Genomic DNA, 15,879 nt, shown 5'->3' with positions numbered 1-15,879 from the left:
ATTTGGAGTAAGGAGTGAGAGTTTATGAGGATTAGACTTTCTCAACCATGCAAAGGCTTAAAGCCACAAACTTTCTGGAGTATTAGCCCTTAGTGAGTCCAGATTTGATATTATAGCTATGGTCTTAACGAATTAAGACCAAGAGAGTGGGAAAAGTAAGTCTGGGACGTACGCTGAGCGTACTCCCAATTACGCGCAGCGTAGTGGCGAAGTTTCCCGATGCATGCATGGCGAAGTAGTACGCCCAACGTACACGCTTGCTGTTGACTTTTAGGGTTTGGTTAAACTGTGGACTTTAGAGGCCATGGAAGGGAAAAATGGTCTTTTATCCTTTTAAGAATTAGAAGTGAGTTTACCCTAACATCTTTGGGGGTCGTTTATTAATTAGAGTTAATTACGATATATGTTAGGCGGAGGCTAGACTGGTGGTTCGAGTACGAGACATATTTGCTTTACTTACGAGGCGAGTCTTCTTAGTTCTCACTATACTTACCTGAGTTGTAATACTGTGTGACCGAAGAGTCTTATTTGAGTTATCGACCGGAGGGTTCTATGTGCTTATATTGAGTTATGTGATATCATGCATTTTGTCTTTGTGATATATGCTATATTTATGTGCTTTACTAAGTTAGGACCGGAGGGTCGAAACCGAGTTGTGAGACCGGAGGGTCTTAACTGAGATACAGGACTGGAGGGTCCAACCCAAGCTGTGAGACCGGAGGGTCTTCACTAAGACACATGACCGGAGGGTCCACACCGAGCCGTGAGACCGGAGGGTCGTCACCGAGATGCATGACTAGAGGGTCCATGCCGAGCTATAGCCATGAGAGGCTTATTATTTGTATATGTGGTATTTTGGGGAACTCACTAAGCTCCGTGCTTACCGTGTTGTGTGTTATGTGTTTCATTTACTTCTTAGGATCGCGGAAAGGCTCCGGTTTGATTGTACACACCTGTTCGAGATTATGTCTGAGGATTCTGGGATATTATCAGTTGTTTGGTTGATTTGTGTTTTGACGATTGATGCATTGATAGTTTTTGAGAAATGTTACATTGAGTTTTATGTGTTTTAAAAATGAAATTTTTTTTTGAAAATTTACGGTGTTACACTTCAACATCTGAACCAAAAAATTTAGCAAAATCCAACCCGAAATCAGCTATTCGAGAATCGTCATTAATCCTAATATTTGTGTAGGGTAAATTCAAGCAGTTACATTAAGTGTTACACGTGACAATTGAGTTGGCATCTAAACCTGCTGATTACCATGGGTGTCACCGGGTGACCCCTTCAGATTTTCTAAAATGACATTTTAAAACCTAAAAATAAAAGTTTGTGCACTTCAAATGTAAAAAATAGTCACAATTGAACATTTAAACCAATATACTAAAGTTTATTGGACTAATAACCCTAATAAATAGGGAATATCATTATATCAATAAGTTTAATGTAGTTTGCACCTTTATCTGTGCAAATCAAGAATTGATGATTGGTTTTATAATATTAAAGTATTTATCATTTATACTTAAAGAATTCATTTTATTTTCAGAAATTTTTTTTTTGTTGAAATAGAGTTTCTAGTTTTGATTGATTCTTATTTTTTATATTTAACGGATACCCGTAAACGAACCGTAGTTATCCGCCTTTATACGGTTTGGTTTGGTTCAGTTTTTTTAGCAATTCGGTTCGGTTACGATCAGTGTTAATAAGGTACCCTCCCTGCTACTAGACCTGACAAAACATGACACGACACGAAATTAGCAGGTTAGGGTAAAAGATTTCGATACGTTTATGTAAATGGGTTGACACGACACAACACCATAATTAAACGGATAGGGTTAGGGTCAAGACTTTTAACTCGAAGATGACTCGAATATGGCCCGTTTAATTATATATTATTTATTATAAATTTCATATTTTTATAAATATATTATATGTTATAGACTTATAGTGGACCAAACTCAATAATTAGAAGTAATATTCAAAATTTCAAAATTGCTTAATTTTAGTCATCCTTACCACATATCCCTTTTGTTCCCCAACTTTAGCTCTTTTCATTTTTCCTTCTAAACTTACTATAAATTTTGTCATTCAGTCTCATAACTCCAATGTTTCACTTTTTCCTTTTTACCTCCACAACTCCTACTTTCCAAACTTTAAAACATTTTAATCCGACATGACACAACATATTTACAAGGTCTAAGCTTTAACCCGAAACCCGACACGGAAATAAAGGAGTTGACACGGCACGACATGATAATTAAACGGGTCGGGTTAGGGTCAAAATATTTCAACCTAGGGGTGAGCATATTAACCGAAAAACCGAACCATAACCATATTAACCGATATAACCAAACCATTACTAAAAGATATGGTTCGGTTTCTAATTTTGATTAACCGAATACATATGGTTCAGTTATGGTTTTCATCTAAAACCGAACCATAATAAACCGAACCGAACTATTAATATTAATAAATATTTTTAATATAATATAATGTTAAATAAGGTATGTAATTATATTAGGAATTGAAAATTTAAAGGATAATGTTTTGAGTAAGATATGATGAGTAATCTTCTATCAATACAATTATATATACAATACAGAACCATTTTTTTATAATGTTAAGTTTTTTTAATTTAAAAGAAAATTATTTTTATTTTTATATCATCTTTAACGATTTTGATTAACCGATATTAACCATTAACCATAATCATTAACCGACTAAAACCGTTAACCAAAACCAATATTAACTGATACCAATAACCGAACCAAACCGTCTTTATTTCTACCTCGTTAATATTTCAATCTTTTTAATATCTTGAAACAAAACGAACCGACACAAACACGTTTTCCAGGTCTAACTCTGCTATCTGATCTGAACAACCCCGGTAATCACCGCTAAAAAGTAAGCGACTAGATTTACCATTATACCCTGAAAAAGCGTTGGGGCTTTGCTTTGGTGCCAACGTATGCTCCACGGGGTTGCTACGGGAGGCGTTTCCAGCTTCGAGAACTTTCTCTCCGAAACCCTACCGGAAAACGCAGAAGCTTAAGAAAAAAAAATAGATCTCAATCAACGTGCTCATTTCGCTATAATCGCCAAATCACACAAATCTCAAATCCGAGGCGGAGGCATGGGAATCATAAGAAGCTCTTTTCCATTCATGCTAGGCACAGTGTGTGGCGTATACATTGCTCAGAACTACAACGTTCCAAATATCAACAAGCTCGCAGATTGCGCAGTTTCGATGGCGAAGCAAATGGAGCAAAGGTATCGCAAACCTAAGAAACCCGACGACGACGACAACTTTTAGTATTCACAGGTCTTCCTATCACTCTTGATGTTCAATTAATCTGTTTGATTAACAATGGAATTCAAAGATATAGTTTTTTTTTTAATAGGAATTCGTTCGACAAGATGAACATAGACAGTTTTCTTCATGTAAAATTCTCTCAATTTGATGATCAATTTTCCAATTGAATAAATTATTAACTGACTGGATACTTGCCTACTCAAATATTGCTTTAACTCGATTGACATGCAATTGTTTGCTATTGCTTAATTGTTACATGTTGAAATTGTTGAATATTTGACTTGTGTTTCTGTGTTTGAATTTTGATATCCCTGCTGTATCTATATGTAATTAATCATGAACACTGTCTAAGTATTATGGATGAATTAACTCAAGCCTCAAGGACATGGATGCTCATAGAAGTGGAACAGAGTGCAATTCCTTGATCAAATTTCTCTCCCGATTTTGAAGGGAAGAAGATTTTGAGAGGGATCTTGTTTTTAGTTTTTTAAATCACAAACAACTAATACTTCAAACTTTTTAGCATCTAATAGCAAGTCTGTTTCCTACTTTCTCTTCTTCATTTACCTTATACATTTTTGCCTGTATGGAATTTCTTGTTAGTAAAAAGACAAAATTGCCCATCAAAATGAATATCATCTTTCCTATCTACCCAACCCCAACCCTACCCACAGGCACACATACACATGGACATACACACATGTTTTCCTTTTCTTTGTGTAACTCTTTAAATTTGCACTTAGCTCCCGACTAAATGGCCTTTGATCTAGCCCCAAAGCAAGATATTTATTAAGTACAATTATATATTTCCGTTTTTTAAAATTATCTTTATTTGCTTTATATATCATATGGAAATTCAAGAACAAAAATATAGGTTTGAACAGGTAGGAGTTTAATAAAATGAAAATTTTAATTAAATGAAATCATCATTATTAAAAATAATAGTAATAAGTTACAAAAAATGAATAAAAAGGGTCATATTACATAATTTAAATTCCAATTCCTTTGACAAGTATGCAAAACCAAATAGAAAATACATTTCATTCCATTGGCTGTTTCATAATTGTTTCTTGTTTATAAGGCATCAAATGCAATTGTGAGTCACTTGCTTGATAATATCATCACTGTGATAATGGTTCAGACAAATTTATGAGTGGCCATATCTATCAAATACTAATTTTTTTTCCTCAATGATGCTTTAAGTTGGACAATGGACATGTTGGATAGGGTATGAACAAGAGGAATATCAACCAATATCAAACATATTAATTTTATGCATAAATTCTGGGACCCACACAATACGAGATCATAGTTTGTGGCGTCTAAGCAAACCCCATAATAAGTTTAAAAAAAGACACCAATGCTGCACTTTTAGCTTTTTTGTTTGTTTTTCCTCAAATTCTCACAGCCACAATTATGTTGGAACTCTTATGTCAATAAAGTAGGCAAAGTTTCTGTTGATTGCTACACTTTGAAAGCAAATTTGGTTTTATTGGCTCAAAAGTTTTTTATTTTTTTATTTTTATTGCTTGGATGGCATATTGTTTAAGAAAATATAAAGCTAGTGGCTGCTTAGTATGAAGCCGATACTCTTTTCCATTCGTGGCCTTAAATGTAGCACCTGTCAAAAATTCTTAAAATAAATTTAGTGCTAAAAGTGCAACTCAACATTCAGATGACATAAACCTGCGAAAGCATTCCAAAAATAATAAGAAATTCTAATACATGACAGAGCAATATATATATATATATATATATATATATATATATATATATATATATATATATATATATATATATATATATATATATATATATCCCAAGTGTCTAAGGGACTTTTTTTTTTTTTTTTTTTTTTTTTTTTTCTTTCTAATTTAATAAGCTTAATTCACTTAATCTGAACAGCTATATAAGGCCTTTTCTTTATGATTTGAGCTTGGACATAATGACTTAATTGGTTAAGTCAAAAAAAAAACTTGGTTAATGTATTAAGACACAAACAGTTTATCTATTTGCCCTTTCTTGCTTAATGAATATATGATTTTTTTTTTTAAATTAAAGAGTAAAATGGTTATTTAGTCTAATTCAAACGGTTCATATATAGATAAATATATATGGTTGTTTCTTTATAACTTAAGCGTAGACATAATGACTTAATTGGTTTAACCAGAAAACCTAGTTAATGTATTAAGACAGCAACACTTTACCTTTTTGTCCTTCTTTCGTCCTCTCGACTCATATAATATTAAAATGGATAAATATTATAAAATTTGTATTTTGAAATATAAAGATAATATGGTTATCGACTCTCAATCAAACGATTTATTTATTTATTTATTTTTGCAAAAGTTGGACACAACTCCATTCCCATAGATGGCTACTTTGCAAAAGTTGGACACAACTCTATTACCTATAGATGGCTACTTTATTAACATCAGGACCACACTAGAGAAATAGACTATATATATAACAATTTGCCAAGCTTGAGTAAAGTCACATTCATTCAAAAGATTAAATGCAAAATCGATTTATAATCACATACAGATAATATCACATGTATTTACAAAAATACCCTCAGAAGCAATCACACTTCAACTAAAGGAGACCTCCGAATACTAATCGAACCCCGTCTCGAATCTTCCCATTTCGATGCTATTTCCGCCACCACGAGTCTAGTAAGAAACAACCCCGCCACAAATGCCGCCGCCATAAGCATGGTAAAAACCGCACTCCAGCTCCGGGTTGAAATGTAACCCGTGAGCAACGGCCCGATCGCAGCACCGATCGAGCCCGTTCCGTCAATTATCGCAGTGACGGTCGCAAGGGCCCGAGAGTTGCCTCTCAGGGACCGGTGGGTCCCGAGGTCAGTCGAGACCGCAGTTGTTATGAGAGCGTAGGGACCATTTACAAACATGCCCGTGATTAACATTAGGATAATGTTTATAGTCATGGACACGTGTCCATAGTTTCGGTAGAAATACAGAGCTGGAATAGCACAATACATGAAGCTTGCTGCTGTGATGGCTCGAGCATTTAATCGGTCGGAAATGTGTCCAGCTAGGATTCCTCCCACAACTCCCCCTACGTCGAATAATGTAGATAGATTGCCCGCCGCCACGTCAGACAAGTATTCACCATCTATAGCTGCAAAAAATCACACAACCTTCAACATTGTGATTTGTTGGCTAAATTAAATGAGTTATTATGTTCCATATTGGTAGTGTAAAAAGGTGCAAGTCATATTTTGAGAGATTAGTCTATGTGATTGTAACAATTTATCTTTTTTATGTGAAACATGCTTTCTGGTTTTGGAGTTTTCCACATAAAATGGGAGCCAATACAGGAACGTGAAATTTTGAAAACAAGTTTACCTGTGTGACTGATGTAAAATGGGAGCCAATACAAAAACGTATAAGCAACCAACTTTGCAAAAAAGAGGCAAAATGCAAACGGGGCAACCCCGGGTATCTTCCATGCTTCTATAAACCCCACGGGTGATTCTTTCTCTTTCTGGATGTTTGCCTTTGAGCTCAATAGAGGTTTAGTGACTTCAGCCCCTATTTTTTCAACCGGTTTATCTCCATCTCCATCTCCATCTCCATCTTTATCAACTCCTACTGATTCAGGATCAACAGGTAGAAACAAGAACACCAACAATCCAACGATAGTAATCATTAAACCAGGAACTACCATCGACCAACCCCAACCATATTTTAAGAAATAAGAAGCAATCAATGATCCGGATATATTCCCGATAGACGTGTGAGCGTTCCATATACCCATTATGAGCCCTCGTTTACTCTTTCCAAACCAATTCCCAACAACTGCAACCACAGAAGGCCAACCCGTGGATTGAAACAACCCGGCTAGCATTTGGACCACCAAGTAATAGTAAAAGAAATGAATGTTTGCCCAATATCCAACTCCAAATAATGAAGTGAACAAACCGGTTCCAACCATTCCAATTGTCAAAAATACCCTTAGGTTCATCCGATCGCCTATATGTCCCGAAAAGAACATACCAATCGCGTATACAAATAGGAACGCCAAGTCAAGATCTCCAAGCAATCCGGTCCCGTTTGTGCCATTAAATGGGGCCCACCCGCTTCCTAACAACCACGAAAGTAAGGAGATGGATTGTATTTGTAGGGTGTCGTTTGAGGATTGAGATTGAGGATCGAGTGAGCTTTTTATGATGCTTGTGGTTTTTCGAGCTGCATGATAGCTCGCGTAAGCTAAAAATGTGATGATTAGGACTATGGATTGGTGTGTTTTGTATGAGAGGGTTGAGTTTTTGGTATATTCTATGAATTGGATTCCTTGTGGTTTGGTTTTGATTATGTTTTGTTCGTTTTCCGGGTTTGAAATCGAACCCATTGATGAATTTGTCTTTGAGAATTCACCTGAAACACAGAAAAATTTGATATTAAATTATGAAGCAAACTTAAAGAGGGAAGTTGGCTTTTAGAGTCTAGCAAAAGCTTAAAGAAGACTATGGCTTTTTTTTAGTTGTTGTCATGTGTAGCATGTTTTTTAGTTGAATTTGTTTTATTAAGTACCAATTTAATCAGAAGGATGCAAAAAGTTACAGCCTATATTAAGTCGGGATATTCGACTTAATCAATTGCCTAATTTATTAACCATAAATAGTAAAAACATCATTTTTTTTTTAATAATAAAATGCTTACATTACAAATAGAAACATGAAACATAACTATTGAAACGGTAACTTTTGAGTTATCGCATAAATCAAAACATCATCGAATGGTATGAAATTTGAAAATCATCAAGTTGATGATAGGATATGATCTGATCTATCCATTTTTAAATTTGAATTTAAGATAATTGGATAGCGGATTTGCTCTCAAAAGCAAACAGTTAACAAAAATCCAGAAAACTTCTGAACTACAAGTCAAGATATCCTCTAGAAATCTATCGAAGAAAACGACAACAAGCATACGAAGACAAGGAAGAAGAGGAATTTGAGATTAAGCCAAAAAAGATTAGTTTGAATTGAACTCGTTTTCGTAAAACATTCAAAAATCAAAATGATCAGAAGATGAAGATGTAAACGTGAATATCATAAAAATTCAAACACAGAATCGATGACGATAGAACAAGAGATTACAAAGTTTTTTCAAAGAAGAATCATAAAATTGTACCTGCTTATCAGCTTTTTTGACGAATCGATTGAGGAAATTGATGGTTCTGGGTTGTGTCAGGTTTGCTACTTTGGGAGTTGCTTTACCCTGTTTTTTCGCTGTGGTGTGACTTGTGAGCGTCGACATGAACAACCCGGAATTCAATTTTATAGTGCAGTTTCTTACAGATTTGAAATTACCGTAATGCCCCTTTATAATTATTGCTTTGTCAATTTGTCAATGAAGGAGTTAATGTGGCTCACGCCCACGTAGAGTCAAGCGTCAAGAAGGATGCTTAAGGGTGAAATCGGTAAATGGCTATTCGCGTGATTGCATGATAATAAATTAATAATGTCGTTGGGTTACGTAAAAGCAGTTTTTTATTTTTTTATTTTTTAAACATATAAGGTTAATTTTTATATAAAGAACTAATGTTGCGGCATTCCGTTTTGTAAGTGGACTAATAATGTCTATGAAAAACCACGTAAAAGCTGGATTTTTTTTTTTCATTTAAAAGCATATAAGGTTAATTTTTATATAAAGAACTACTAATTTGTCCATTGCACGGAGCGTCAACCCGTTTTGCAAGTTGAACTTTGATTCGTATTGATAAAACTTCATCGCTGCCGCATTTGTTTGTAGATAAAAATATACAAGATTGTTACCACCAACTAACTCCACATTATATCATGGGAAATCTCAGAAAAGTTTTAAAATTTTAGTCAAATTTATAAAAAAATCTCAAATTAAATTTTATTTATAAAAAAGCACAACATACCGGTTAAAACTTCGAAAAAACCATTTTCTGTCGGTTTCGCAGATTTTGCCGGTATTCTGTTCTTTTTCGTTAGTTTGCTCAAAATTTTGGGACTTTTCCAAAACATACATAATAACCAAAATATTGAGACTTTTTTGAGAATTACCATGAAATTAATTATATTATTATTAACAAATCATTTATAAACATAACAAATATTTTTATTATAAAAAAAGGAAATACATTTGTTGCTAATTTCTATGAATAATTGGTGGTCTAAGTACTTTATTGCTTCCTGACCACTCAAACTCTCTACGTTCTTCTTATACATTGTTGTGGGTATGATGTGAGATGAACTTAGTTATCATTCCTCTAATGTTGGTCTTCCTCTTATGTTGTTTAACCTAACTACAAACCAATATTCATACATTACATGTTAACAACCATCGACTAATACACATCTATAAAATGTAAAAAGTGAACCGTGAATGATAATTTATATGGAAAAATGATTATTATCTATTTAAATTGTCATTCACTCTCGATAGATGTGTGTAATTTTATGGTTGTTATCGGATAATATTTGGAGGTTAGGTGATAGTTAGGTTAAGGAACATAATGAAATATCTATATGTTCCTGTAATGATATTTTATAATAGCACATGATCATATAACATCATGCCTAATAGCAAGTACACACTAATTGATTGTGTATTAATAAATATTATCAACTCTTGTATTGGTCACGCCTAACAGAATACTTCTCAATATGACACTCACAACGATACATAAGAAGAACATAGAGATTTTGAAGTGGTCAACAAACAATAGAGAAGTACATAATCGACCATTCTATTCCTAAAAATTAGCAATAAATGTATTTTCTTTGTTTATAATAAAAAAAATTATGTTTATAAATAATTTGTTAATAATAATATCCATTAATTCCATAGTAATTTTCAAAAAAATCTCAATATTTTGGTTATCGAGTAATTTTCATAAAGTCCTAATATTTTGAGCAAACTAACGAAAAATGTCAGAATATCGGCTAAATCTACGAAACTGTCCAAAAAGGGTTTTTTCAAAGTTTTAGTTGGTATTATATGTTTTTCTGTAAACAAAAATTAGTTTGGGATTTTTTCATAAATTAGACTAAAATTTTAGGACATTTATGGAGATTTCCCTAAAAACATATTAGATGTGACCATAATCATATGTAGAAAACATACATAAAAATAAGAATGAAAACGTACACAAAATTTACATCGAATCATAAAAAACTTGAATTTATATCGGAACGTACATAAAATGAAGTATGTTAACTGAATCATACGTAGGAAACCTACATAAAAATAAACATGAAAACGTAAAAAAAATTACATTGAAAGTACATAAACTCGAATGTATACAGACACATATGTATAAAACAGCAAGTCAATATTTAAAAATAAAAAAAATAACAAACGAAAGTTTTAAGTGTACGTGGAAACATTTACTATCTCGAATTTATACCGATAGATACATAAAAATAAACATGTAAAATATTATTGCATTTGGTAGATAAATATAAAATGTTGATACCATTGATAAAATGTATTATTGTATTGATAAAATGTATTATATGTGTCCGAACTCATATATAGAAAACATACTTAAAAATAAGCATAAAAACGTACACAAAATTTTCGTCCACATGTAACAAAATTCGAATTCATACCGACACGTATATAAAAATAAGTAAAAAAATATTTTTTTCAGATAACAAACGGAAGTTGTATTATTTAGAGTGAATTACATTAATGGTCCTTATGGTTTTGGGTATTTTGCTTGTTTGGTCCATAACTTTTTTTTAACTTGGAAGGTTTTTAGTGTTTGTTTTTGTTACGCGTTTGGTCCTGTCTTGCTTAAAAAGATTATCACTTTAAAAGATATAAGGATAGAAAATATCATTTTAAAAAGTAAAAAAATAAAAATATGAAGGCAAAAACTATGACTTTAGAAATTATAGAGTAAGAAACTGATGGTAGAAAATAATGTTATGTTGCATTTTAATGTTTATATAAGAGTTATGTGTATATAAGAGTTATGTGTGAGAAAATATAAAGAAAGAAAAAACATAAGATTTTCCGGTAAAGACTTATATGTATTGACAACATCTTTTAGGCTTAAGATGATACAACGAAACTTGTGTTGGAATTTTATATATAAAGGAATTGCAAGTTGGCAATTTTCTTTGTATCCCACATTGGTGGGGGGAAGAAATTTTTGTAGGTTTATAAGTTTATTCCCTTGGTGAGCCTTCAAAGTCTTTAGTGGATCAAAGGAATGAGCCAAGCCCGCGCTAGCCTAGCCTAGCACTAGCTGATGCTGTGAGTGCGCGATTTAGGCGCACTTTGCTGGGAGATAAGGAGCTTTTATTTTTTACGAGTTCGGGTCAAGCCGGTTTGGAGATTCTAGAAGTCAGGGTATTCTAAAAGGATCAGGAAATGACTTGCTTGGAGAACAAGCTGTTGCCCTAGGGTTTCTGGGGCCGACCTATGGGGGGCCGTTTGATGCCTTCTAGGGTTACAATACCTATAAATACAGCTCCCTAGGAGCCGCATTTACTCTCTCGAAAATCTGAAAGCTCTCTCCTTCTCTCTGCGTTTTTTCCTGGTTTCCAAGTAGTCGCTTTGTGTTTGTCGATTTCCAGTGCTGTTGGAATATCGATCAAGTTGCATTAAATCCTAGGGTTTTACTCTGTTGCTTACAACCAGTAGAAGCGAAGTAAAAACATTTAAGGACAAGAGTGTAATCCGTTCAGTTGCTTCAAGATCAAGATCAGCAATCAACAGGTCGATTTTACTTTTTCCGTCTTGTGATTAATTCGTCCAATAACAGGAAAGTCTTCTTCTACCTTTCTTATAATCAGATCTAATCGAGAAGGATAGATTTGGTTTCTGGACGAAACTTGGTAAATGTAATAATAATAATTGGATATATTATTCGCAACTAATCGATATATAATTCTCAATATTATTTGTCGGTTTCCTTGCGCGTCTATTAGTTTGTTTTACAAGAACTTGTGTACAAGTTTATTAACAAATCTTTGTATGAAGTGTTAGATATTATAAGTTTTATATAAATTTAATGGATAAACTAGCAACAAGCTACATTATACCATTTTTTTTAGATAACAAAACTAATTTTAGATAACAAAACTAACTTTTTTTAAAATCACATCGATAGATGTAATAGATATAAGGATCAGAACAACCAAAGGGCTTCTAGCCCAGCGGTACCCAATGTTGCCCTCCCTCCTTGAGGTTTAGGGTTCAAGTCCCGTCGTGGATATATGTAGATTTAAGGTGTAATTTAGGAGTAGGTTAGATTTATCGTTTAAAAAAAAAAAAGGATCAGAACATTATTATCCGTTCAAAATTTCCAAACACCTAAGATCATGCACAATTTCTCAATAAATGTGGTTTTTTTGGATTGTACAAAATAACAAGTTATTGTCCTTTGGTTTCATTTATAAACATCATTTTACTTGACAAAATAATTTATTATAGCGTAAAAGCAATCCGTTGAAAGTTATTGAGGTTGAATAATTATTTTGGAACGAACACGCCGATGTGATCTGATAAAAGACGTTGGCATGATGCTTAATATTTTTAAATATACATGGCTCTCACTAAGATTGTGCAAACAATATAAAATCATTTGAGATTGAGAATTTTTGTCTTGTTTTTGTTTTTTGATTTTTTTGATTTTGATTTTTTTTTATCTTTCCAATTTTAATAAAATCTTCACCAGCATGTCTTTTGCCACTCATAATAATAATATAGAGGGTGACTGTAAATTTGGTGACAACATCATTTTTTTTTTTTTTTTTTAACAAGTAAAGTTTGAAAGGATTATTTTAAAGTTTCATTTGTTAATGTTTTTTAAATGGTTTGTATATAGGAACTGCAAACTCGATATTAGTTGGGTTTCGTGGTTAAAAAACTCAATTATGGCATCAACTTTGTAATCCTTGTTCTTTTTCACGTTAGTTGTTATTAACATGAAGTCATGAACAGTCTGTATATAAATAAAATTGCAAAAATTCTCCCCATGGTTTTATATTTTGCATTTTCTTTAATTGATGAAATACCTAAATTAATTTAATTTACATTTTTTCAAAAACATAAACCCATTGTACTCCTTTTCCCTTACTCGTCTACAACCTTCATCATCAAACCCTCCCAAATCATCGGTCGTCCGCACCAACCTTCCACTGCCGACAATATTCTGTATCGCCTTTCCTCCCTCCTTGAACATGTCAATGCCTTCTTTTCCCTTATTCCTTGATGAGTGTAGAATTGTCATCCCCAACACCTGGCCCGCCTCCCGCACACTCCTTCTGTGTAAGGAAACAAAGAAATTTTTTGTACTCTAAATTCCTTATGCCTCGATCTAAAATCAACAACAAAGTTCAATAGTGGTGGATTTGAAACCGTGAAGCAAAACTAATTCACCACAAACCCTGTTTTCTATCTTTCCTAATTCAATGTGGGTGTCGATTTTGAAGTGTATTCGCCATGGGTTTACAGGTGTATGTGTGTCGATTCCAAGCTTTTTTGTCAATCGTTGATGGAAGACATCAATCTTCGTTACAACAGTTGAAGGAAGACAGAAGTGCCAATAAAGAAGACAGGTGATGTAGGTGGCGATGGAGATACAAATTTGGATCTAGAAATTCTCCGCCTCTATTTTCTCTTTCTTATGTTGATACCACCGTCGGACCTGTGTATAAATAAACGCTGATTGACCCACCTCCAGCCCCTCTTTACTTCACCCCTGCATTTTCCAAAGCTGTGGTACACAAACCCTAACTACCGCATACCTAAATAAATTTGTATCTTTACGATAGGGTTCATCTTGGTGGTGATGATGTAGGTGGATGGAATAAAGAGTTTGGAATAGATGGAGGTTGTAGGGAGACGTTCGACTGATGTGTTGTTGGTGGCCCGATGTGTTGAAGGTGGCTGTTTAATGGCGATATCAGGGTGGTTTATGGAGGTTTAAGTGAAACTGATATAGTAGGTGTCAAAGGAGAAAAAGAGGGCAGGGGATAAAAGTGGAGGTTCGGCAGATGGTGGGCCGGCAGGTGGAGATCCGACAGATGGTGGGCCGACAGGTGGAGGTCCGACAGATGGTGGGCTAGTAGGAGGTAGGGTGATGGTGTTGTTGAGACTTGTGTGTGTGTGTGTGAGAGAGATAGATAGATAGATAGATAGATAGATAGATAGAGAAAGAGAGAGAGAGATAGAGAGATAGAGAAAGTATGTGTGTAAGTGAATGGGGGTAAGGGTGTAATATTTTCTTTTTCTTTTTTATTATAATAAAAATAATAAGAAATTATATAAAAGAAATTAAAAAAGAATTATATAAGGGCATATTCGTCTTTTCAAGTTGGGTGTGGACCATAACCACATAATAATGCTAATCATAGAGACCAAAACTACACAAAATATTCAAAATTGGACCATGATGCACCACCAAAATTTTTTGGACCAAAATCGCAGAATTTTTACAACCACAAGGACCATTTTTGCAATTTTGTCCTATATATATTAGTGGTGTTCATAAAACCGCATAAACCGCCCGCACCGCACCACACTGCACCGTGTAGTGCGATTTCTAACATTCACGGTGTTGTCCGTGGTTTGTAGTTTTTGTAAACCGAACTATGCAATGCGGTTTGGGGTTTTTTGTTACGAAACTGTGATTCAAACCGCACGCACCACATAGTTACTATTATATATATATATATATGTGTGTGTGTGTGTATGTGTGTGTGTGTGTGAAACTCCTAAATCAATAAAGTATAAGGGTTTATTTTACAAAAGAAAAAAGAATAAGGACTAAATGTGTACATTTCAAAAAGTATCTTAACCTATCAAGTCATTATCCCTAATTATTTTGGAACGAACACGCCAAATGTAATCTGATAAAAGACGTTGGCATGATGCTTAATATTTTTAAATACACATGGCTCTCACTAAGATTGTGCAAACAATATAAAATCATTTGAGACTGAGAATTTTTGTTTTGTTTTTGTTTTTTGATTTTTTTATCTTCCAAATTTTAATAAAATCTACACTAGCATATCTTTTGCCACTCATAATAATAATATAGAGGGTGACTGGAAATTTGGTGTGTCGAGCCGGTGTTTGCTACAAATGTGGCAAAGAGGGGCATATTGCGAGGGATTTCCCCAAGAGGTTTGCCGTCTGTTTTCACTGCAACCAGACCAGCCATCGGAAGGCCGAGTGCCCCCAACTGCTTCAGGGATCATCGCAGGGATCTGCACCCACTGCTATACGAGCTACAGAGAGCCGGCCAGTGAAGGCCGAGGCGCTGAAGGTGTAACATCCCGAAATATCAATAGTAGAGTTGAAGGGGCTAAAAGAGTAAGTTGTGAAAGAGTGACTCGGCGAGTCCATGGATGGACTCGGCGAGTAGAGTCGCGACTTGGTCGCATGTTAAGTTGCCGACTCGGCGAGTCAGAGAGATGGACTCGGCGAGTAGGCGCTGAGTGGAGAAAACCCTAATTCTCGGGGTTGAGCCTTATATAAAGATCATTATGTTTTCCTCCCAGCCTCTTTATCGCCCCTTGAGCCCCAGAAAACCCTAAATCACG

The 15,879-nt window shown here is 34.3% G+C and overlaps 2 protein-coding genes across 2 annotated transcripts; one reads left to right on the top strand and one right to left on the bottom strand.

Annotated features, from left to right (window-relative positions):
- The first annotated feature begins 2,833 nt into the window (after positions 1–2,833).
- LOC145017508 (uncharacterized) lies at positions 2,834–3,399 on the top strand. The gene has a single exon (XM_078975530.1). The coding sequence runs from the start codon at positions 3,135–3,137 to the stop codon at positions 3,312–3,314; it is 180 nt and encodes a 59-aa protein (XP_078831656.1). The 5' UTR covers positions 2,834–3,134; the 3' UTR covers positions 3,315–3,399.
- Positions 3,400–5,797: 2,398 nt separating this feature from the next.
- LOC145015205 (putative glycerol-3-phosphate transporter 1) lies at positions 5,798–8,613 on the bottom strand. Its single transcript, XM_078973651.1, has 3 exons — positions 8,477–8,613; positions 6,686–7,717; positions 5,798–6,458 (listed from the first exon to the last, which is right to left on the bottom strand). The coding sequence occupies exons 2-3, from the start codon at positions 7,689–7,691 to the stop codon at positions 5,899–5,901; spliced, it is 1,566 nt and encodes a 521-aa protein (XP_078829777.1). The 5' UTR covers positions 7,692–7,717; positions 8,477–8,613; the 3' UTR covers positions 5,798–5,898.
- Positions 8,614–15,879: the final 7,266 nt, after the last annotated feature.

This window comes from Lactuca saligna, chromosome 9 (assembly GCF_052625555.1).
Source record: "Lactuca saligna cultivar CGN05327 chromosome 9, ASM5262555v1, whole genome shotgun sequence".
Taxonomy (NCBI): domain Eukaryota; kingdom Viridiplantae; phylum Streptophyta; class Magnoliopsida; order Asterales; family Asteraceae; genus Lactuca; species Lactuca saligna.
This window is presented reverse-complemented; position numbering and strand designations above follow the sequence as displayed.

Bases quoted from the DNA above. Each gene is read 5' to 3' on its own strand.
- LOC145017508 (XM_078975530.1), top strand. From the start codon at position 3,135: ATGGGAATCATAAGAAGCTCTTTTCCATTCATGCTAGGCACAGTGTGT.
- LOC145015205 (XM_078973651.1), bottom strand. From the start codon at position 7,691: ATGGGTTCGATTTCAAACCCGGAAAACGAACAAAACATAATCAAAACC. The intron at 6,459-6,685 runs GTAAACTTGTTT...GATTTTTTGCAG, and splicing joins ATTTTACATCAGTCACACAG to CTATAGATGGTGAATACTTG.